Source organism: Agelaius phoeniceus, chromosome 2 (assembly GCF_051311805.1).
Source record: "Agelaius phoeniceus isolate bAgePho1 chromosome 2, bAgePho1.hap1, whole genome shotgun sequence".
In the NCBI taxonomy this organism is placed as follows: domain Eukaryota; kingdom Metazoa; phylum Chordata; class Aves; order Passeriformes; family Icteridae; genus Agelaius; species Agelaius phoeniceus.
Window position 1 is genome coordinate 33,763,707 of NC_135266.1, and position 23,681 is coordinate 33,787,387.

General features: G+C 39.6%; 1 protein-coding gene across 4 annotated transcripts in view; it reads right to left on the reverse strand.

The window, feature by feature from the left end:
- CYFIP1 (cytoplasmic FMR1 interacting protein 1) overlaps positions 1-23,681 on the reverse strand; it is a 76,519-nt gene that overhangs the window by 42,885 nt on the left and 9,953 nt on the right. For 3 of the 4 annotated variants that reach the window (XM_077173463.1, XM_077173462.1, XM_054628555.2), the window contains exons 2-15: positions 15,870-15,993; positions 15,219-15,308; positions 14,344-14,421; positions 13,210-13,311; positions 11,525-11,706; positions 10,360-10,456; positions 10,091-10,219; positions 8,527-8,631; positions 8,243-8,334; positions 6,900-7,017; positions 6,095-6,217; positions 2,982-3,107; positions 2,507-2,673; positions 580-727 (exon numbers count right to left, since the gene is read on the reverse strand). In XM_077173463.1, coding sequence (XP_077029578.1) covers positions 580-727; positions 2,507-2,673; positions 2,982-3,107; positions 6,095-6,217; positions 6,900-7,017; positions 8,243-8,334; positions 8,527-8,631; positions 10,091-10,219; positions 10,360-10,456; positions 11,525-11,706; positions 13,210-13,311; positions 14,344-14,421; positions 15,219-15,308; positions 15,870-15,986 — 1,674 coding nt within the window. In that variant the 5' untranslated portion in view covers positions 15,987-15,993. Of the gene's footprint in view, positions 1-579; positions 728-2,506; positions 2,674-2,981; positions 3,108-6,094; positions 6,218-6,899; positions 7,018-8,242; positions 8,335-8,526; positions 8,632-10,090; positions 10,220-10,359; positions 10,457-11,524; positions 11,707-13,209; positions 13,312-14,343; positions 14,422-15,218; positions 15,309-15,869; positions 15,994-17,100; positions 17,203-23,681 lie in introns of all 4 variants that reach the window. The other variant, XM_077173461.1, reaches the window with a different exon arrangement.

Sequence of the window (23,681 nt, forward strand, 5' to 3'; positions counted from 1 at the left end):
CAAGGTATGGGATTTTGATGACTACCACAGAAAACATTTGAAATATCTCATTTTAGTGGCAGCAGCAGACAAATTAGATTCTAAGAACCAGCTTTATCATTCATTACTGAGCACTGGGATTTTGTCAGAAGTCACATACTTTTTCATATTTTAACAGACATTCATTTACATTTAAACATATTTTAAAACTACTGGACATCTACTGAATAGTGTGATTTAAGAAAAAAAAATTTCACCAGCCATACCAGAGATAGAAGTCAGTCTAGAAATAATTCATATAGTTCAAAAATATTATTTAAAAACATTAGGAGCTCAATGAGAAAATATTTGTTTCCAGAAAATCAAATTAAAGAGATTGAATCCTTAGAAAAATTATGTATCAGAGTAGAAAATTACAGCAATCCAGGCAGAGGCTCTTGGTTATGTGCATCTAATTTTGCAAATTTAAATCAGAGTAGATTTTTAGCATTAAAAAAAGACCGCAATAAAACCTGTAATTTTAAAATAGTTCAAGACAGAAAGAACACACCTCATGCAATAATTGTTGACAGGTATCACAACCACCAGACAGGAAAATACCTGAGTGCTGGAGGGTCCAACTGCACGTCTTGGGACTTTGATGTCAAAACCACTTTTGGGGTCCTTCTCTCCCCTTAGAGCTGGGTCATTGAATGGCTCGTGACCTGCTTCCCAGTCACACACTGTCTTCCTTATGGCCTGCAAAACACTGAACACAATTCCCACATCTTCAGACTGCACCACATCCAAGTGCTCTGATAGAACACCTTACTTTTTTTAAGCATTCTTCCATGAGCACAGAAAGTTTGCAACAGCTTCACGAGCTCAGAGTAATTCCAACCAAGAACAAAGTATTTCACCAATGTTTTCAAGAATGCCACAGCCACAAAATAACCACTCCATGCTGTATATCAGAAAAGTTAATCTAGAGCCCTTGAAGACCATCTAGTTCCAACTTTCCCCCTGCCAAGGGCAGGGACACCTTTCACTACATCAGGTTGCTCAGGGCCCCATTCAAGCTGGCCTTGAACACTTCCAGGGATGGGGCACCCACAACTTCTCTGGGCAACCTGTTACACTGCTCCATTACCCTCCAAATAAAGGATTTCTTCCTAATACCTAAGCTAAACCTGCCTTCCTCTTTCAGTAAAACCATTGCCCCTTGTCCTGTCTCTATCTGCCTGCATAAAAAAGTCCCTCTCCCTCTTTGTCATAAGCCCCTCTAAGGTACTGGAAAGTTATAATAAGGCCTCCCAGAGCCTTTACTTCTCCACACTGAACTACCCCAGCTCTCCCAGCCTGTCTTCATATCAGATGTGTTCCAGCCCCTGATCATCCTCATGGCCCTCTGGACCCTTTCCAACAGGTCCACATCTTTCTTGTGTTGAGGACCCCAGAGTTGGATCAATCAAACCAAATTCATACTAATATAAATACATATTCACTATGAATCAAATTAACATTCAATAAAACAAAAGCAGATTATTAACCAAATTAAAGAGAGACAATGATGGCTTGAAATGAAAAAAAGCAGAATTCCTGTTTCCAGAAGAAATTCAGATTCCAGAATTCAGCTGAAATTTACACAAACAGCTTCATACTTTTAGGTCCAAATACTGAACTGGAACTCAGATACTTGCCAGGAACACAGTCAGACATAATCTGTGGCATGCTGAATGATCAAGAAAATGTCCCATCCCAAATCTGAGCAGTTATGAAAGTAATATTTTTCTATTTCATTAAAATCCTGTGATGAAAACACTTTCCCTGCAAACCTGATAATGTGGAGCAATTTATTTATTTTTAACTTATGATGATATTTTTGTGGCAGACAGAGCACTTAGCAATAGCCTAATTAGCTAAGGACTTTCACCTCTAAGAGCTTTGCAATGAAATGTGGGAGTAAACACATGATAAACAAGTCAAGATTAAAAGCAAACAATTAGGGACAAAAAAAATAAGGGTCAGGAAATGTCACTAATCAGTGTGGGCAGATGGAGCACTGGAAGAGAAGTGTAAGGCTAATAAACCAAAAGCAGCAGAAGCTGAGAAATAGGACAAAGCACTAAGAGAGGCAGAGAGAAGAGAGAGTGGGATAAACATAAGACACAAAGAAAGGAAATACTGGAATCATAAAGTGGACAACAGTGAAACCTTTCTTCAAAATACAAACACTGATTTTTGCTTTCAGTATTACTGCATTTGTATTTTCTTAAAATAAAAATGAACGACAGGGAAGACAAGACTTCCTAAAGTAGTACTAAAAGGCTCAGGACAGCCAGGACTCCTGCTGCAGCCATGCTGGCAGCCATTCATTTTTAACTTCAGACTGCTTCAACTTCAATTCCTACCCAACCAAGCTAACCATGAATGCCAGACAGATTGGGAGTACAGATTTTGGTAAAGTTTAACATCTGTGCAATTCTGCAACTAATTTACTAAGGTCTAGAGAGAAGAATATAGAAAAATATGAGAACAGTCACGCTACCTCTGAATGACATTTTTCTTCTTTTTAATGGCTTGTCTTAATGGCTCCCTAAGTGTGACCTGGGCAAAGTCCTGAAGAGCTGCATAAATGGTATGACGAATGGCATGATTGAAAACACTTTCCATTCGTCCCATCAGCACCTGAAGACCTTTGATCATGGCAATCACCTGCAAAAAAAACCCAAAAATCAGACAAATATATTTTTCTTATTTTGTTTCTATATTTGTACAAACAGTGCATTTTTAAATACAATAAATGAGAAAAGAGGAATTAACAAGTTACAAATGACAAAGGATAGATATGCTGTGCTCCTCTTATTTACTGAATGGAGGAACACAGAGTTAAACTCTGGCTTCAGAGTCAGCACAGGGCAGGCTGTATCTTTGCACTGGGTATGCAAAATGCCTATAGAGAATGTTCTCTTTTGTACAGAATTAATCTTTGGAAAATCCCTATAGAAAAATGTTTCTCTTACCTCAACCAAAGCAAACTTCTCCTCACTAGTATAATTGTATCTTGTTGCTCTTTCATATTCCTCTGCATTGTCAGGACAATCTTTATTAGAATATTTGTCAGTCGGGTGCACCAGCTTCCACGAGTACTGCAGTTCACAAGGCAGGAGAGGGAGAAAAAAAGATGGGGGGAACAAAAAGAAACAAAAATGCCTGAGAAACACAAAACACAGTTGGACACAAATAACATGCTTTGAGAAATACCACAGCATTTTCATGAATATTTGAAGAATATTATTTGGTACTATGTTCAAACCTTGTGTAAATTCTAAAACTACTATCTAGTGAAAATGCCAAACAATAATTTTCCTAAAAACTTCCTGAAAACCAGCAATTCTGTACTATTCCAAAGAAATGCAACTCAAACTCAACAGGTATTGCACTTAAGGGTATTTTTTACTGTCCAAATGTTAACATAGGCAAAAGTTTCTTTGCTTCAAATATGAGAAACACAGAAAAACTTCAGAACATAAGAAAAAACATCCATCAGACCCACACACAAAAAGAGGAGCTTTCTACTTGATGAAATATTCCCATTTAGATTTCAAAACACAACCAGAAAACTACAGGTTTGGGTTGTTGTTGGTTTGGGGTTTTTTTCAGGGGGCTTGATTTTTGACTTTACTAGGCTGAAATGTGTGGAAATAGCTGTATTGCCTGTGACAATATGATCTGCACAGCATGCACTTCTCTTAAATACTGCCTTTTCAGTCACTGCAAACACAGCTCAAAATGTTCCTGACCAGCATCAGGCTGGCCTAATATCCATCAGGGTACATTCACCTAGGTGAAAAATCCTAGTCACATTTAAATACATTTTTCTCACAGTTTGAGTTCAGCATACAACAAGACCTGGTTGATACCACCTTAGCATAAATATTAGATTACAGAGCAATATAAATTTGCCTGCTATAATGGATTAACAGCACCAATTCACCTTTGGCAAAGGGGAGCATCACACCCTGCAACCTGAGTGCTACAAAGAGGGCACTGGGGAAATGATTAAACAAAGAAGGAGTTCTTTGGGGGCATTGCACTGACAGGGTTAAGATGCACAACAAACATATGCTGCAAGTTTTTATCTGAACACAATGCACACAACTATGTTCATGGATACTCAGTGAAGGTGGAGACAGGTAAATAATTAGGATACTTCCTATTGGAATAAATTCTCAGTAGGACAGGAAAAAGGTGAATACAAACTTGAACTTAGATGAGAAGTATTTATGGGAATCCATTTAAACTAGAAAGACAATGAAAAGCAGTGAGAATAGCCAAAAAACCTGCTGTGATGCCCAGAGAAAATTTGTCCTGGAATGAGTAAGACAGAAACAGAGCTAAGAATGAGAGATTTCCTGCAGAGATATTAAAAAATAGGAAGATTTTCACTGTGAAGAGCCCCTGGATGCAGCAATTTGTGATGACAGAAATAAAGGGCGCAAGTCTAGGAGCTGCAGAGGCAAGGAATAGATGACAGCAAACTCCCTTAAGAAGAGACAAGAAGAACAAGATTTTCACTATTAAATACACTGTGGATTTAAACAGGAATAGGATAATACAGGGGGAAGCATGACTCATCTACTGGCTTTTAAAAGAGGCAGTTAAAAATACAAATGAGAGAGAACTGGTTCACCAGCTATGCCCACTGTGGATCACATAGTGCAAATTACTTAATGTCCCCAAGACATCTGAGGAGCAAGAAGAAGAGGAGCAAGTCTGGCTTCTCTCATACAGTAAGTCACATTCCAACCCTTCCTAGAACATGTTTTGGTTCAGCTAAGGCACACAGCTTTTATTCAGCGTCTGCACCACAACAAGGACTCCTCTTCAATTTCTGCCTTAAGCAGCTTTTTATTGGAAAAAAGCACAGTCACTTTTCTAATTGGCATCTGCTTTTAAAATAAACTACTACAATACAGAGAAACAACTCAGAATGTTCTTTATTTCCCCTCCCTCATTTCCTCTCATATTTTCCTTTTCCTGCATTAACTTTCCTTTTGACTAAAAGCTCAATCTAAAGCCAATGGGAGCCCTTCCATCTGTTGTATTGCACTAAATAGTTTATTTAGTTGTTGTTTTGCACTGGGTGATTGGAAATTTTTACTGAGTATATCAGGTCACGTGGATGACTGATTTTTTTTTCCCCTCCCCCATCCCATGGTCTCTCCCTCACCCACCCCCCCTGTTATACACCCCTGGTGGTCTGTCCCACGGATACCCCTCCCCTCGCCCCTCCCCAATGGCATCCCATTGGCCGTGGTCCTCTTTCCCCGCCCCCATCCCCTCGGGTATAAAACCCCACTGCAGGTGTGCCACGCCCTCTTTTCTACCTGGGTGGCAGCCACCACCAGCAGGGGCCTGTCCCAAGCCAATAAACAGGATACTCGTCCCCACGTGGAGAAAAGCGCTGCTCGTCTTTTATTTCTGTCTGTGCGAGTCTGTGTGGGCCAGAGGCTGAGCTGGCCGGGTTGGACTAATACAACAGCCCAGAGAGCCATGGATTATTGCATCCATCCATTTCTGTGTGTTAAAACCATACATGCTTCTATTTACTCAGGGGTGATGTCTAAACACAGCCAGCTGGAGCTGTTCTGTCACCTCCTTGGTGACTGCATGTCAGTACAGATGCTTCCAACAATATAATTTTAAACACTGTTTAGAAGGAAATGATGAAGTCTTAGTCTACAAAATGTTTGTATCAAGAGGGACATCAAAACATCTGGTGAAGGTTCACAGGTGACAGCCTATCCACTAAATAGAACAAGCTGAATGTACTGTGTGAGCTACGAGCTACTGGATCTTCAAAGCAGCAACATTACTCCAGGACTCTGTGAACTTCATGTGCCATCCTCAAAGAATGAGGTTTGAAGCAGAAGGAGAAAAGGAGTAAAGGAAGAAGGAAGAGGGAAAGTAAGGGAACAAGATTCTTGTTGGGTCCCTTCCAACTCAGAATATTCAGCGATCCTTTGAAAACACAACATACATTTTTCAGTCCAGTAAAGCAAAGCAATTTTATTCTGTCTAAGCTCACCAAGCCACCTCTTTCTCATCTGGTTTTATTTCCCATGTTACATACCACTTCCATGACATGGGCACTCCACTGGGAGAGAAGCTGCAGGCCTTGGAGAGAGAGATCAAAGAGCTTCCGATACTCCGCATCTGTTTTCTGAGCTTCCTGTCGACCAGACCCAGTCACCACCTAGACATTATAAAAAAACCCACAAAAACCCACATCCAAATCCACATCAGAATGTGCTGTATTCAGCATCCACAGCCAAATTTCTACATCAACTGAAACACTAAAAGAGCATCAAATATGAACACCTGCTTTACCATCTAACATCAGCTTTTTCTTCTAGAGACTTAGGAAACTTCACAGATTTTGGTCAAGAGATGGAAATCACTGGTATCCTGAATGACTACAGTACTGTTGCAGATTAATTCAAGATATCAATTATATATGATATATATAGTTATTTTTTGTCTCTATATACTATATGAGTGTGTGTATACATATACATTTCTGTACTCTTTTACTAATCCTAACTTAGTTTTGTTTAAACTGTTACAAGCACCTCTTTGGAATAAGACTACATATTCTAAATGAGACATACCAAAATTTCTAGGATAAATCTGAGATACATAAAGAGAAAGGGGCTGAAGGATGTTAGAGTTTGTATGATATATCATTATTATGTTAAATTTAAATAGTGCAAATATAATTCAGAGAATGGGGATTAGACCTGCAGACAGCTTTTCTTGACTCAGGTGGCCAAGCTTTATCATTTAGCTAGCCAGAGATTTACCTGCTTTTCAGATACCTAATAATAACTGTTAATGAGTGATGTGCAATTTGCACATGTAGCTCTAACCTCACTCACCTCACTGTTGCTGTAACGAGCCAGTTCAGATATGAAACGCATGTGGTCTTCTCTGATTTGGATCATCTGCTCACATATATTGTACTGGGGACTGCTACTGGAAGATGTGCATGTCCATCTGGTTCAGAAGACAAAAAACCCCCCACTTAAATCAATTTTGATACTGCAAAGAAAGATCCATAATGCATTACTTTATTTTTTTTTTTTACCCATTTTCCTTCTCTGTTGCTTGAGGCTTTTTCTCTATTCACATCTTTACCTCTACCCCTGCAAAAGCCATGAACTGCCCCTCTGAATTCAAATAGCACTTCTTCCAAGTCTTAAGAAAAAACTGTTCAGTTTTTCTTTTCTCTTTTGGAAGATTTCTTTTTTTTTTAAAGGCTGCTGCTATGAAATACGAACCAGCATCTCTCTTCAAGGGCACTTAGGAGCAAGATCAAAAAGGATTAAAAGCTAGGGCAGAAGTGCAGGTATAGGCTGCAAGATGCATCTAGCCACCTGCAGATACTTTTTTGTTTATTCTTCTTGAACTCTGAAGAGTGTATAGTATGCTCTCAGCTATAAGAAATACATTATCAAGACTATTAACATGTTATGAAGAGGCACACAAAAACATGCTACCAAGAACATCATGTTAAGTAGCCTCATATTTTTAGTAGCTCAGTAGGCCCATTGCCATTGATTTTCTTTTAACAATTACATGCAAGTTATGTGTTTTTTTCTGCAGGAATTAAAATGCAAAGCACAGCATTCTAAATTCATGTAACTGCATAGAGGCAAGGTCTTGGAGGAGCACAGAAAGGTTCACTAAAACAAAGCATTAAACAAAAACCACGGATCCATTAATGCAACAACTGGCTGCATTTTCCAACCATTTTGCTGTGCTGCACACCTAGCCAAAAAAAAAAGTAAGGGGGAACAAGCTAAGTTGCTGCTCCATGTACAATGTACACATGCCTATTCACCCATGCACTACTACTGCTCACCTTGCTTAGTAAAATCCTTCATTTCTTTTAAAGAAAGTTTCATATTTAAAGGAAAAAATAAAAACTAAATTAGTGTAAGATAAAATTAATTTCTTCCAACCCAGGTAATAAGAAATGTCACAGATACAAGAATGAGCTCAGCAGCACAGAAAGGTTTCTAAACCATCTGTTTCTTTAGTTGTATCTATTATATGAATTACATTAATAGTGAAATACCCACACCAAAAAGATGACAAAGTGAAAATCCTTAATTAATTACCACAGACCCATGGACTAACAGGTGAGTATGAAAATGTACTCCAAGGGTCAGATCTTCCCCATCCCAGATGCTCCACTCTGTTTCTTTCTCCTTCCTACCTGGATTTATTTTCCTCGTAATGGGCACTGGTCTTAATGTATCTTGCAAGTTCAATCTGCATGTCACCAAAGAGTGGGACAACCTGCAACTGCTATACACAAGGAACAAATCAGATTAGATAAATTAGTACAAATCATACTGAAAGGATGATTAGATAAATTAGTACAAATCATACTGAAAGGAAACCATTATTTACCCATATTGTAATCCAAAGTGATTTTTTTTAATTTAAATATATTTAAAATGCAAGAGAAACTACCTTTAAAATCACATCTTAACCAACCTTAAAGTACTTGTCTATCTTGGCTAAATTTATCCTTTTCTTTGCATCCAACTTATAGATGTTACTGACACTTCCATCCATCAGGTATAATCCAAAGCCCATCACCTGAAAAAGGAAAAAATTAGGCCTTCCACAAAAGGACTTCAGAAGTAAAAACTTTTAAGTCTGTTCTTCATATAATTAAAGAAGTAACATTTTAAAACCACTCCTGAAACACCCAACCTCCTTCAAAGAGAATATATTTTTTAATACATACATTTATGTACTATTCTTTTTCTACTGTATTAGCAGTTTTTACATTAATACTAGCCTGATCAGTTACCCTTAAAAGATGCTGCTTGTTTGTATAAAGGTTTAACATTAAAAAAATCTCACTGAAATGAGAGTCTGGCTATTTTGAGAGCTTTTCTTTTCACTTCCAGTTTATTAAAATTCTGTACATGCAAACTGATTTGGTAACAGAAGTTTAGATTTAACATGTTTGAGTGATTGTTTTTCTGGCTTTCAGTGCCTCTCTGAATTACACACCCAAGAGCTCAGAAGCATCCAAAAAAAGTCTAATTACATTTTGTCCAAAGTATTTAATTAGCATAAGGTTAGGAATTTATCAGGAAAAAGTTCTTCACCCAAAGGATGGTTGGGCAACAGAACACTCCCCAGGGCAGTGGTCACAGCAGCAGCCTGACAGAGCTCAAGAAGCATTTGGACAACACTGTCAGGCAGAGGGTGTGACCCCTGGGGATGGTGCTGTGCAGTGCCAGCAGCTGGACTCAATGATCCTTGTGGGTCCCTCCCAGCTCAGCATATTCTTGGATTCTACTTAGTATTTACAGGAGCCAAGCAGAGCAACTTACTGTGTTCTAAGCATCTCTAGTGAACAAAAGGCCCAAATACAAAAGTCACACTGGGCACCCTTGTAGGTAAAACATGAATGCTCTAGAGTTCATGTGTGGTTTCAGAAGACTTTTGTTTACTCCTAATAAACAGAGCTTTTCGAAAGTTAAACACTGAAGTGTCTCAAAATATTTGTCATGAGGCATATTTTTAGCTCTTACTCTATATATTTTCTTCCACTGCAAGACATGCAGCTGATAAAAATCAGCCACATTTCACATTGCCCAGAACCCTCTTATTACAGGTACATAGTCCAGCTAACTAAACTGACTAATTAATCCTAATTTCAAGATCCTTGTTCTTTGAAATATTTGATACACAGCCTCACTTCCAAAAACTTTTTAAACAATCTTGCCACATATCTAAAATAAAGTGCAGTAGTTCCCTTCTGCTGTCATTATACTTCATACAAACACAATTCCATAGAATTGGATGCAGTTCAAATGGGTCAACTCCAATTTTTGAAAAACAAAAATGGATTAAAAGCTTTCAAATAATTTTAGCATGTAATACAACAAAAAGACAATAATGGGGAAAAGCAGTAATGTGAATTATTTGCTTAATCTGGTTCCTTTTAAAAAAACAAAAACAACCGGAAACAATCTGGAATTCAAACACCTGTTCCCTCCTCAACATTCTTTTTTTAATTTTGTACCCAAAAGAAACCTACTTTCAAAAGCATATGTTTCTCACTGGGTGTTAGATACATTTTGTTTTCATAGTAGTCCACACACAAATTCACAATATCTGCAAGCAGCTCCTCATAGCCAACAATCACCTCCAGCTGCTGCTGCAAAGACTGGAGAAAAAAAAAAAAGAAGGATATTAGTTAACTAGTTACACTGACTGGGAAAAAAGTTACTACCAAACTGGAAGAGCTTTTATTTTAATACTTTTGCAAAGCATTAGGTAACTTGCAAGAAGACAATCCAAGCTTACTTGTGTTATCTTGTTGTGGTTGGCAAGGAACATGGAAAGGTTCTGAGATTCTTGAATGGACTGAGGATCTGCCATTTTCCGCAGGAACTGAGCAGCTCTTTAAAAACAGAAGAAAAACTGTATTTCCCTTGGCCAGGACTGTCTGTAAGTAAATCTATCTCCTCAAAAAAAAGGTGAAAAGTTCACTAGAAGACAGAGATGGACCTAATTTATCCAAAATAAACAGGTTTACTATCCCAAATTCCACTACACCCCTACTTAGGTGGTCCAATAAAAAATGAAATGAAAAACCAAATGAAAAACCATTGGCTATATCCTTCAACTGGGTGCAGCTGTGGCTCTATAGATCCAAGCTACTCAACACCCCAGGAAAAGTCAGTCTTCATGAAAACAAGCTTTTGGCCTCCAGAAACACACCTCCAAAGAAAAAGAAAGGCAAACCAAGTAAGCTTAAGAGGTCTCCAGGCCCAACAGCTACAACAGGTGGAGGTAGAAACTAAATCTCACATAAGTAGAAACAACACAGGTAAATTTGGCTAGTCATTGACTGAATAGTTTTCTGCATAAAAGACTACAGATGCTAGAGCTGGCATAAAGCTGCCTTTCCCTGTTGTGCTGACGACTGTGTTCAACAGAAGATACCTGATACCATCTAGTAGCTCATGCACAAAATTTGGCCACAGGTATCTCGCCCCCTCCCTTCCCTGCTATACCTGCAATCACAATGACTTTGAACAGCAAAGCTGAAACATCTTTAGAACAAGTCTGACAACTCTCGGCTAAAAATGGATGCCAAGAATGGAATAGATCAGAAGAGGACTAGCACAAGTGACCAGAAAGCCAGCTTTCTCTCAAACTTAAAAACAGAAGCTTTACTGAACAAAGCAGATGCATTGCATTTAGCATACACCAAGACAGAAGTATTTGACAGCTTGGCACTAAAGGCAGAAAAACCTTTTGCTGTTGGAAGAAGAACACAAAGAAAACAGATGTATTCAACTGCCTAACTGCAGCCAAGCCATCCCTAGTTTCAAGGTAGCTTGTCCCACACGTGAAGAGACTATTTTTGAAGAAAAAGCTGTGAGAAGAAAAGCAACTGCTGCCATCTCGTGGGAGGCCTGAATCCTGGCAGCAAAGGCCGGGTCCCGCTGCCCCCTGCACTCACCGCTTGTAGGCTGAGTGGTCGTTCTTCACACTGCACTTCATGTTCTTCAACTCATCCAGCACTGCAAACATGTTGATGAACTTGCCCAGTGTGATCAGATAGGCTTCAGACACAAAGTCCTTCCTTCTCTCTGCGTGGCACAAACGCCTCACCTCCCCACAAAACCGTTCAATGGCATTTCTCTAATGGGGGGGAAGACAGAAAAACAAGGAGTCAAAGCCATGACATTTCCAGGGAGAAAGTTTCATCATGTACCTAGAGCTGGTCCAGTGAAAAGCTCCAGTGAAGCAGAAAAATGTTTAAAGCATGCAAAAGTAGCAAGGTGTGAGTACAGGCCTTTCAGCCCCTCCACTGTGTACTTGATGTCTGCTGCAAGTGTCACCAGTGATTTTTGCCAACAAGCTTGCCTGACACAAGAGCCAAGGTCCTTCTTTGCAGATAAAAGTAATTAAAAGTACAAATGAAAAATAGGGCAAGGCAGGGAGTAATGTTTTTTAATTAAAAGGGTCAATTTAGATTGGATATAAGGAAGAAGTTTTTTACAATGAGGGTGGTGAGGCACTGGAACAGGTTGCCCAGAAAAACTGTGCATGCCCCATCCCTGGAAGTGTTCAAGGCTAGGTTAGATGGGGTTCTGAGAAACCTGATCTAGTCAAAAATACTCCTTTTTCACTGCAGGGGAGTTGGATTATATGGTTTTCATGATCCTTTTCAACTCAAACTATTCTGTGATTCTATGACATTTAAAATCCCTCAGAAAAAAGGGATTTCATGCTCTTTGGAGAGGAAGTATATATGAATTAAAAGGCAAATTATAGGAATGCTCCCTTCAAACAAACAAACAAAAATCCACAGCACACTGTACATGCCAGCTCTGTTAAGTCATCCTGGCACATGTTTATTTGAGGCTTATTTCCAAGTGCACACCAGGGCCATTTCAGATGGAGATTACAAATACCAAAAAGACAGCAACTTCAAACATAAAAAGGAATCTGTTCTGACTTTAAAGCTCTAATCTGCTTGAAGGAAAGGAGATTGAATGAAATGTAACATTTCCTGTTGTCTTTCCCAACCGGGGTTCTTACTGAGTACAACAATCTCCTCCTTCCTGTGTGCTCCGAGCCCCACAGGCTCTAGCTGCTCCATCTCTGAATAATGCCTGGAAACATCCTCAGCCCATTGAGATAGATGGCAAGCTGCCAGGAGGGAGGAGAAGACAAGACAGACTGCTATTCTCCAGCTCGGGTGGCTAGCAGGTCACAACAACTGGGTTAGCTTGCCTCAATTATGAATTGCCATAGCAAAGCTGCACCTGCTGCTCTGCTGTCCAGACTTGTGGATCCCTCACTCCACAGCAAATGGTTTCTGTGCTGAGATGTTCGTATTATACATGTGAAACACATTACATTTCTACTTCCTTTCTTCCTGAAGTGACATCTCTGTCCCCATGTGCTGCATAGGGATTATACGCAATTACATTTGATTTTATTTTGAAAGTCTTAATGGAGATTGATTCAAATTTTTAAGACAGATTTTAAAAATTCTGCCCTTCTGTAAGAGAATATGGTGTGTTTTTTCTAAGATACAATGACTAGGTTCAGTACCTGAGCACACAATATAAGGTACACAAAGCAGGAATATAAAGTTACAAGCCTACTGACAAATTTTGTTTCCATTCCTTTTACCTGAAAATACATAAAATTCATCAGTTTTGTGACTTCTGGCTCCAGAACTTCCACAGTTTTCTCATAAATTTCTACTCTGTTAGGCTGCTCATTGCACTTGACCTGTGGATAATTAAAGAGGTTGTTATACTTGGAACTTTCCCTGATAAAGCCTCAGCAACTAAGATCCTGAGAAAATGCAATATCATTCAAAAGAGACAAACCTTAAGACAAAAATTTCCAGGTTTGGTAATCTTATGCTAATCTTCTGAGCTTAATTGTGTGTAAAAAACCCCAAAACAATCTAAGATTTCCCTTCTACCTTACAGCAAGTAATTTAGTTGTCAAACACCTCTGCAGGTTGTGTAGGGTGTAACCTTTCCACATTAAGTCACTTGCTCAAAATCATGCACTAAAATAGGGCCAGAACTGTAAATTAAAACAGATTACCTGACTTCCACTCTAAATATTTAAACCACAGGATCAGCCTTCCTAGCATTTCAGTATAAAAATAATTGCATTACAAATCTGTAAAAAAGGAAGGAGTCAACTCATGGTAATAATTGTGTTCAGTTTTCTGATGCCTCTTAATATTCTTCCCACCCCACTCCTGTACAGCCACTCCTAGACACTTGAAGCTGACTTGTGCCCAATTCACAGCAGGAGTTTTACAGATCAAGAAAGCACTGTGTAGCTCTGACCTTTAGAAAGTGGCTACCTTGGAGCAGAAGTGTCTAGAAACTTACATGTTTAACCTGAATGTTAATCCTTACATGCTATGCTACCTGTTTTGAATTTAAGAATTAAAGTGGGGACTGGGAAGAGTCCATTCTCTTGACTGACATGTTGACCTCAAGCAGATGTCACAATCAAAAGTTTTCCTTTTAAAGTATATTACCCCTATACTGCTTTTGATCCAAAAAGACTGACACACACCCCATGTGGTATTGCTGTAGATCCCTTATAAGAAAAATAAAGTCCAAGTGGTCCCCAAGTGCTCAATGACACTGTTCTATGGCATGCCCAGCTTAACAATTCAGGAGTCAAAGCAGACTCCACTTCAGATCTCACTGACAAATCTCTGTCTGTGTAATTCCACCCCAAAACAAGACAGAAGTTCACACATTGCACAACAGTAGAGTTTTCATCCATTACCTGGGGAATGGCTCTTGAGCAGCTTCTCCATGTGTATAACATGATTGCATATTCCTGGCCTTCTTCTAGCATTTCATTCTGTAGGGAAGACACTCAATATAATTAGGAATTGTAATACAAAAGGATTATATCCATGTGTCTTCTGTCATTCCAAGCCCATGTCCAAATGAACCTATTTCTCTTATCAGAATGTGTATGTACAAACACACATGCATTGCATGCTGAATGATACATCATCAATTATTATCTCCCCAGATTATACTGGTTTATTATACTGGTTTCTTTCTTCCCAAAACTAATGACACTATGATCTGTAAGTATAAATAGAAATGCTTATCTTGGGGTGGGGAGGGTGATGGGATTTATTCTTCTTTTTAAATTCAGGGACCCCAGGTGGGATGTTCAAGGATGAAAGAGTCAGCACATGCAGAACAACTTTCTACATGGCAAAGGAGAGGTACAACAATATCCAAATAATCAAAACAGGTAAATGAGTAACCATATAATTTTAAAAGTAGATTGATGTAACATACATAATTTTAAGTAGCATGTTACCAGGTGTTATCTGCCCATTCCAATGTTTGTGAACTGGCCTCTAGAATTATAAGACATATTATTCCTAATTTTCCAAGAATGCCATGAAAGAAGGGAACCTTTGAACAACATTAGTTGCTCAAGAAGAAAGGCAATTAAAAAAAAATTTAAGAGGTGTGTTTGAAAAAAAAGAAAAGCCACACACTTTTGCATCTTACCTCCCCCTGGAGGTAGGTAACCTGTTATCTGTGACCATAATTCTTTTAATGAACTGCAAGAAGACACATTCCTCTCCTCCTGTTTTATGCAATACAAAAGTGTGTATTGGAACATCTACTTACCATGCTAGAATGGACTGTAGCTTGCTCAATGTATCTGGCAATACCAGTGACAAATGCATTTCTGTCTTCAAAATTAGTGTTGAAGTTTGGCTGCAGAGAAAAGAAAAACATGGAATTAAGTCTTCCATAGCAGCATGTCCCCTATGAAGGAAAAGTGAGGACCGGGCATTTTTCAGCCTAGAAAAGAGAAGGTTCTGGAAGACTTTATGGCAACATCCAGGACCTAAAGGGGTCCTGCAAGAGAGCTGGAGAGGAACTTTGCACAGGGGCATGTAGTGACACGACAAACAGGAAGGGATTCAAACTAAAAGTAGTTTAGATTAGGTATTAGCAAGAACTGATTGACTGTGAGGGTGGTGAGGCACTGGAACAGGTTGCTCAGAGAAGTTGTGGCTGACTCATCCCTGGAAGTCTTCAAGGCCAGGTTAGATGGGGCTTTGAACAACCGGCCCTAGTGGAAAGTGTTCCTGCCCATGGCAGAGGGGCTGGACTAGATGATCTTTAAACTTCCAACCCAAACCATTCTATGGCTCTCTGAAAATAATTTTTATATATATTGCCAATATAAACACAATTCAGTTTTGGGCAAAACATACTCTTTCTTAACAGCACTGGGAAATGGAAAAGCTTTTTCCTCTAATGAGAAAATACCTGGTAGAGAAGAGATGATGGTGGGGGCTCAATACACGGTTGCTGATCCGGCAATGGTAATTCTTCCAAGAGATCCACATTGGACAAGGCATCCTCCAGAGTTACTTGAGCAGTCATTTTGCACCTGGTTAGAAAATACATACATAAATGTAGATATATAGATGTGTACACCTAGATATAACTTTAAATGTGTTACTATATACATGGTAAATAAATGAGTAACATGAAGAGCAGGCAGCTATATTGTGTGAAATGGGAAGTTTTCCTTCAACCAAAACAGAAAGGAAACAGTCAAACAGAAACCCAGTTGACTTTCAAATACAAGTTTAAATAAAACTTTTCACACTAACATCCCTGTCCTTACTTTTAGGACTCAAGGAATGTTTCTCCTCCCCCAGTGCTGGACACCAGAAATAGATCAAAAATAGAGGAAATGATGATGATTCTAAAGCTCAGTTTTGAGCCAATGCACTTTCAAAACTTCATGCACTACAGCTTCTAGAGCCAAATCATGTTCAGAAGACCAGGCTGTCAAAAGGTGCCAGCAGTTTCCAGTGTTTCATGTCCTAGGACAGCCAGATCTGCTTTGGGTAGCTGATGAGAAACCCCTCAGGGCCATGGCAACCTCCATAAACCTTTGACTGCTGCTGCTGCCTGGGGTTCTGAAGCAAGAAGGGCAATGGGAAGAAATCTGGGCCATCTGTGACCAGTGACCAAGCACTGGAACAGGTTGCCCAGAAAAATTGTAGTCTCCTTCACTGGAACTTTTCAAGAACTGCCTGGCCCCAATCCTGTGCCATGTGCTGCAGGATGACTCTGCTTCAGCCAGAGTCAGGTGAGCCACTGTAGTCCTTTCCAACCTTACTCGTTCTGTGATGCTGTGAAAATTTACTAAGAAAACATGCGGTGGAACAACTCAGTCATCCACTTTTGTATAATGATCTACTCAGTGGAGTGAAAAAAAATTTGATTTTTAAGGTAATATCTCTAATCAGGATGTCTCTTTTTTTGCAAGTTATTTCCCCCCATTTACTAGAGAAAAACCATACACCTACGGTGCAAGGAGCAGCTGAGCACTGCCCTCAGCTCTAACCAGGAGGAAAGGAACACTGGGCACCCACATCCCAGAGGAACAGGACCCTGCCAGGCATGTGACATCCCATGGACTTGTTACATCCCCACATGTAGGGGGGTACAAGCAGATCCCAATGCAGCTTTGACAAAAACTCACTTCAAGACAGCTGGTATGGCCTGGTGATCCCACCACTCACTGCACTTTTTTATTGGCTTGGCAGAAACACCTCCTCACTTTCTCTTGCCTAATTATAGATCCCTGCAGAAAGATGCACAGAAACAGCAGCTTTACCTCCAAGGAAGGGCTCAGCTGACAAAAAACACAGAACCAAAACCTAAACCCAAGGAGAGAAAGCAATCAGGAGCTGGAATTAAGCAACTACCTGTCTGTCTCCAGAGACCAACCCTGTGTACCAAGCCATTGCTGCAAAGCTAATGTACCACATATGGAAAGACATTGCCAACAACTTTATAAACAACAACCAACAGAAAGATTCATAGGTCTGTTTCTTCTTGAATGCCCAGCCCAGACCTTGCTCCCAGCCTGAGCCTATCAGTTTTTGTTAAAATAAATAAAAAAAACAGTGCTCATGCTGTGCAATTTGGGATCCTTGCCAAAAAAGGGATGGAGTACTGGACTGACAGGAGTGCTGGCTGGCAAACCTGTGCCAGGATGTTTGCCCAACACCTGCCTACACCCAGATCAAGCTCCAAAACAAGAACCACACTTATTCTCAAATAAAGAACATGATGCCCTTCCTTCAATAAATCAACACATGCCAAAAAATTTCCATGGCTGGGCAAAAGTCCTGTGGGGAGGTCAGACTGAACAGTTTTACCCTAGAGGAAAGTGAGCTGCCAAGCAGTCAGAACATCTACAGATGAGTCTAGATCTATAGGCACTTTACAGAAGAGTCTGAGTATATAGTATGTAAATCAAGCTTTAGCTAAAAAAGAAAACAGATTAACTGACAGGCTCCTTCCAACTTGACAGTCCTCTTCCACTCAGCCTCCCTGTCAAAGTAGAAATGCCCAGTGTGCAGCTGCTCTGGGATGTGCCGGGGTGGGATCAATGGGCCCACAGCCCTCTCCCCCACCAGACAGGCAAATGGCCACAAAGCATTGGCTCCAAGAAAGCACTACAAAAATTGTTCTAAAACCCATAGTGAAGAATGACCAGCCATTCTACACCAAAAACTACTGCAACTATCTGTGAAAGGAGGAGGTGTCACTGCGTGCAAGGTAAGTATCATCACCCTCTCCCCAGTCCACACATCTTCCTTCTCCTCCCTAAACATGGTCCACCAATGACTTGTGTCCCTGCTGTTGAAGAGAGACAGGTATTGACAAAATCCAAGCTCATGACTTGTACTTCCTCAGCACTACAAGTGAATATTCTGAAGATGTGGCTCGTACATCCCAATTCTAAAAGCACACCTGCACGCTTTTGGCCTCAATATTTACAGATGCACGGGAGTATTCCTCCAGCATCAGCTATGTTCAAACTATAAGACATTAGACTATCTGTGGATTTGTTTTTAATACTTAGAAAACAATTTAAAAATAGAACCCAAAATCCCAGCTGACTTACACTGCCATCTATTTAATAGCACAGGTCTGGGAAGCCCCCACTAACAGGCCAGGGGCACAAGTAAGAAACAAAAAGCTTCCTGCTGCCCTCTGGGTTGTGAAAAGAAATACAGGAAGGAACATTTTTTGAAATCCTTCAGCATGATTTCCCAAAGCTCAGCATTTTTCAAAGCAGGAGCACAAAAGCCATTGGGCACAGAGAGTTGTGAATGTCCTCTTGCTCGGAGGTTGCTCGCTGACAGCTCCGCTTTGCGATTTTGCCAAAGGTATCCACAGGCTGGCGTTTCGTTGGCCAAGTTCAATGTCCCTGTTCCCCAGCCTTTGCACTCCAGTACCTAGCAAGACATGAAAGAGGAAGCAGCTCCTTCCTGCCCAGCTTTGACACATTTGCAAACGTTGCAAGAGTGTGATTCACATTTCCCCTCTGACCTCCCAGAAAAGAGCAGAGGAGTTTTGACAACAGCAACGGCAGGGCGACAGCTGGAATTGGCTCAGGGGTTTTCTCCCCTTCTTTATCTTTGTTGATAAACAAGCTCCAAAAAGACAACAGCTGTTTCTCATGTACAATGATGAGGGACTGGCAAAACCAGATTTTTTTTTCCTCCCTAAGCTCAAAAAAATGAATTTAAGAAATCTAAAATTCCCAAAACACAAAATTGGATAGCTCTGCTTCCTTATAATCATGAGTTTTTAACAGATGAAATTACTGGGTAGAACAGCTAATATTTTAATAGATTCCTTTATGGCAGAGAACATCAGAAACTTCAAAGACTTACTTAAAAAAAAGTTTGATTAGGAGCTTACATAAATGAGAACAGACTAAAATGCTGTAGTCATACTCATCATTATAGTTACATGAGGACATTTACCCAAACTGACATTTTTTTTTCATACTAAATTCCTACAAAGCTGTGTTTTCAGTTCTGTACCCACACGAAATTCCCCAGGATAGCTTTTCTCAGGCAGAAGATATGTAAGCATTACTTCTGAAGTAGTATTTTTCTCTTTGGTACCTTTTTATGACCCATTCTTAAAGCACTAAAGTAAAAATGCATGAACAAGAACATGTTTTCCTGGTTGTACACAACTTAATTAGTGAACATTCAACATTCATGGTCTGACATTTTCCCTTGAGGAGAGAGAATCACATACACCAGCAAGCTGCTTTACTAAATGTTGGTGTTTGATGAGCACACACAGCTTTCTAAGCAGGGAAGAGCAATGCCTGTGCTGATTCTCAATTCCTTTTTCTGGATTTCAAAGCAAGAAAATCCCTGTCTGAAAAGAACTTCAGTCTCACAGTACCAAGTCCCACCATGTCCAAGGGTCAAGAGATATCAGTCCCAGGGTCTGGGGTTCTTTTAGTATGTTAGTGAAAGGCCACAGAGCAGCTTAAACTAGGATATCGTATTTTTCTTCATTTCTGAAGAACATGAGCACCACATGGGTCTGACCTGCTCAGAACAGCTTGCGCTGTGGAGAACTGCACTGAGCTGTCCCTCACATTTTGTCCATGTGAAAAATCAAGCCAAAAAAAGGAAGCTCTTCTAGCACTGTTTACACTTTGATTTAACTTCAGAACCAGATTATTATTGAAAATATTCACAAAAAAAGAGCTGGCAACCTTTTAAAATGTCATAATTCTGCACCATTGCTCTCAGCCCTGCAACTGCACGTAAGCAGTGCCCTACTAACAACATTGATTTGGTATCTAGAGGAGATGATTGTCAGTCCTAGTTGAGACACCATTTTCACATCTCCATCCCTACAGAATAATGTCTGAGTCTTTGCAGAAGGTCTGTATTCTTAATTCTAAGCATATCAGAAAACAGCCAGCATGCATCCCTCAGCCATGCTCTTCTGGGCCTCCCGAAGCTTCAGATTATTTGTAAGAAAATATGAACAGGAGCAAATTATGGGGAAAAATGATTTGGGGAAAAAAAATAAAAGAAGGAAAACTGACCAGAAGAAATAATAAGAGCTACAAAAGGTAAGGACTGAGAAAGCAGATAATAAAGCATTAATTTCAGAATCACCGTGAGAGAAAGGATTGCTGGAACTATTCTGTTCTCAAACTTAGAGGTAAAAAAAAATCCCTCAAATACTAGAGAGTTAAGTAACAAGCTTTTAAACTTTCTTTCAGTGATAAGAGTTAAGCAAGACTCAGCCTATTAATAGCTGAAACTGGAAAAAATATGCTTGATGATACAAGACAGTTCTTATACATGTTCAGTAGGAGTGCATAGAATCCAACAAATATAACTTGTAGTTATATAAATGTGGGTAAGGCAAATGAACTTAGATAACTGTACCCTTATTGAGATCTTCTTATGAGCACAGAAATTACCATACAGTTCCTCTTTAGGCTATGGCCAAGACTTCCCAGAAATGTCCTCTAATGGTCTTATGAAATTATCCAGCTGAGCTTCAAAAAGACATTGATTCCCAACATAAAAGTTCTACCTCAAATAACTGGGTTTGATGATATCTACTTACTGGTGAAAAATAAAGCCCTCCATGACAAAAGTTATCAGATGCAATGTTATGGCTGTGTTAGACAAGACAGGGAGATAATGAGGTTGGTATCATGCTAGCACAAAACATTTCAAAAAACCCAAAAGGTATATTGAGTATCTTGAAAATACACAGGGAAAGAATGGAAAGTCCTTGGAGAACACAAGTACTTATGCCATTCAAATGACTTGCAAACTGTCATTATCATCTGCACTAAGATTGCCAAGTGAACATTCCCACAGAAAACTGATAAACAGTATAATTCAGTCAATTAATAGTATAATTAGTATAGTTAGTATAATTAGTATAAATAGTATAATTAATAGCTATAAAAATAAAGGTATAGGAAATATCAAGCTACAGTGAAAGCCAACTTCAGAAGATTTAGACATAGCAAGCAGAGGCATTTACTTTATGACAATTCTTGCTTTACTTTATGGAAGTTGGAGTTACAACATTAAACTTCCCTGAAATAAATAAAAATAATTAAAATATAAATCCCACAGCTGACAGGCACTTTTTTCCTTTGCATCACTCACTCAAAGGTTTGACACCCTGAGAACATGTAAGCACCCTCACTTTGAAATCTCTAAGGATTTATCCTCACACAACCATCAGAGCAGTAAGACAGCAGGCTTCCCTCTTAAAGCACAGTGGATGGCAGCAGGTAACAATCTGGAAATGGATTTCCAGGTGTTTTTTGCTGTCAGCTCCTTACAGTACATCTCCTGGTACATTGCTGCATACTGGATACATCAGACAGTGGACATAACTGTGTCTATTGGAATTCTTGCTTTACTTTATGGAAGTTGGAGTTACAACATTAAACTCCCCTGAAATAAACAAAAATAATTAAAAGCCAAATCCCATAGCTGACAGGCACTTTTTTCTGCAGTGACAGCACAGCAAACCTCTCCTAAAGTCCTGTACTCTTCAGAGCAGCCCAACTACTGCTACTGCCTGTTTTGACAGACCCTCTCCCTCCTTGCCCCAAAAGGCACATCCATCCCAGCACCTCTGACAGCACCTGGCCAGGCACTTGGGAACAGCTGAACATGCAAAGATTTGAGCTGAATCTCAGGGTGAGAAGAGACAGAGGAATATCAACATTGATCATATCTCACCATCTTGGTACCATGGTACACACTATACCAGCGTCTTAAATGCACTTCTGGGTAAAAAAAAAAAAAAAAAAAAAAAAGTTGCTCTCCACAACTTTTAACTTTATTTAACCAAAAGCTCACAGAAAACTGATATTTACACTTCAAACAGCCTGAAACAGTTCTGGAGAAACACATCCCGTAGTCCCCAAAGTGCAGGGCGCGTTCCCAGGCCTGCAGAGGCGAGTTTGGGGCCCCTGGTCACAAAGGGCTGGATCGGCAGCTCTGGGCTGCAGCTGGCAGCCAGGGCCTCACACCACGCTCTGAGCTGGGATCAGCACAGCCTGACCCACCCAAGCAGCTTCTCTCTCTTTCCCCAGGGCAGGAGAAGTTACCACAGAACATTCAGAGGTCTGTGAGTGGCACAAGCAAATGTGCTCAGCACACCCCACCTCCAGCTGCACCCAGCCCAGTGTAAGCCCTGGACACCAGCACACGTCCAAGAGCAATAAAGCACATGCAAATATTAACTGGAGAATGCAGCCCAAGGAAGCAGAGGTGCTCTGGGACATCCAGGGAATTGGTTTGGGTTGCAGCATTCTCTACGTAACCCAAAAAGCTCTCCAAGACTGGAATTAAAGTGGCAAAAAATTATTTCATATTAAAAATATGGGGAGGCATCATGCCAAAGAATGAGTTAATTAAGGTGGAGTTTCAATGACAAAAAATTGCTGGACTGCAGAAATTTTTGAATATTTTCTGACTTTGCAGATGAAAATAGTGTTTCATTTGATTGAAAAATGATGTTGGGAGGCGATGCCCCACGCCTTTTTGCAGTCCACTGGACACATTTTGGTTCTGAACAGATGCATTTGATCTCCAAGTGCTTGTACATGTTCCCAGGCTCAAAATAAGATAAAGAGGAAGTATGTCTACACTTCAAACAGCAACTTCCTTTGACACTGTCTCTTCTTTCCCAAGTCTGCAAAAGCAGAATATTTGAATCTTAAATTAAAATATAGCATCATGGATACTGAAGATTTAAATTGTCATGCAATCCATTAATTGAAATATGTATCCACACAAGTGGTTTTTGCCTAAAATAAGTTATTATATATTAATATAAATATTAATAACTAAATGCCTTTTGCATAAATAAATCAAAGCTTACCCTTTAAAAGGAAAGATGAAAATCAAGAAAATTTTATGTACTGCAGTTAAAGAGGAAGAAGAAAAGCATATTATTTACAAAAAAATAAAAAAAGCAAAGATATTCTGCAGTCCACACACTGAGGGAAAGAAATTCAAATGAATGTATATTTTAAAAGATGATTGACTGGCCTGCTGAACTGGGGTCTTCAGGATCAACCACAGTAAACTCCATGGCAACTACTGACAACATTCCCACAAGAATAGAATTGGCCAGCACAGCAGCAGAAGTTAAGTTTTATCCCTACAGCAATACAACATTTTCAGGGGTATTTTGTCCCATTGTGTCATTTTTCTATGTTATTGGATTGAGAAAATCAATTAA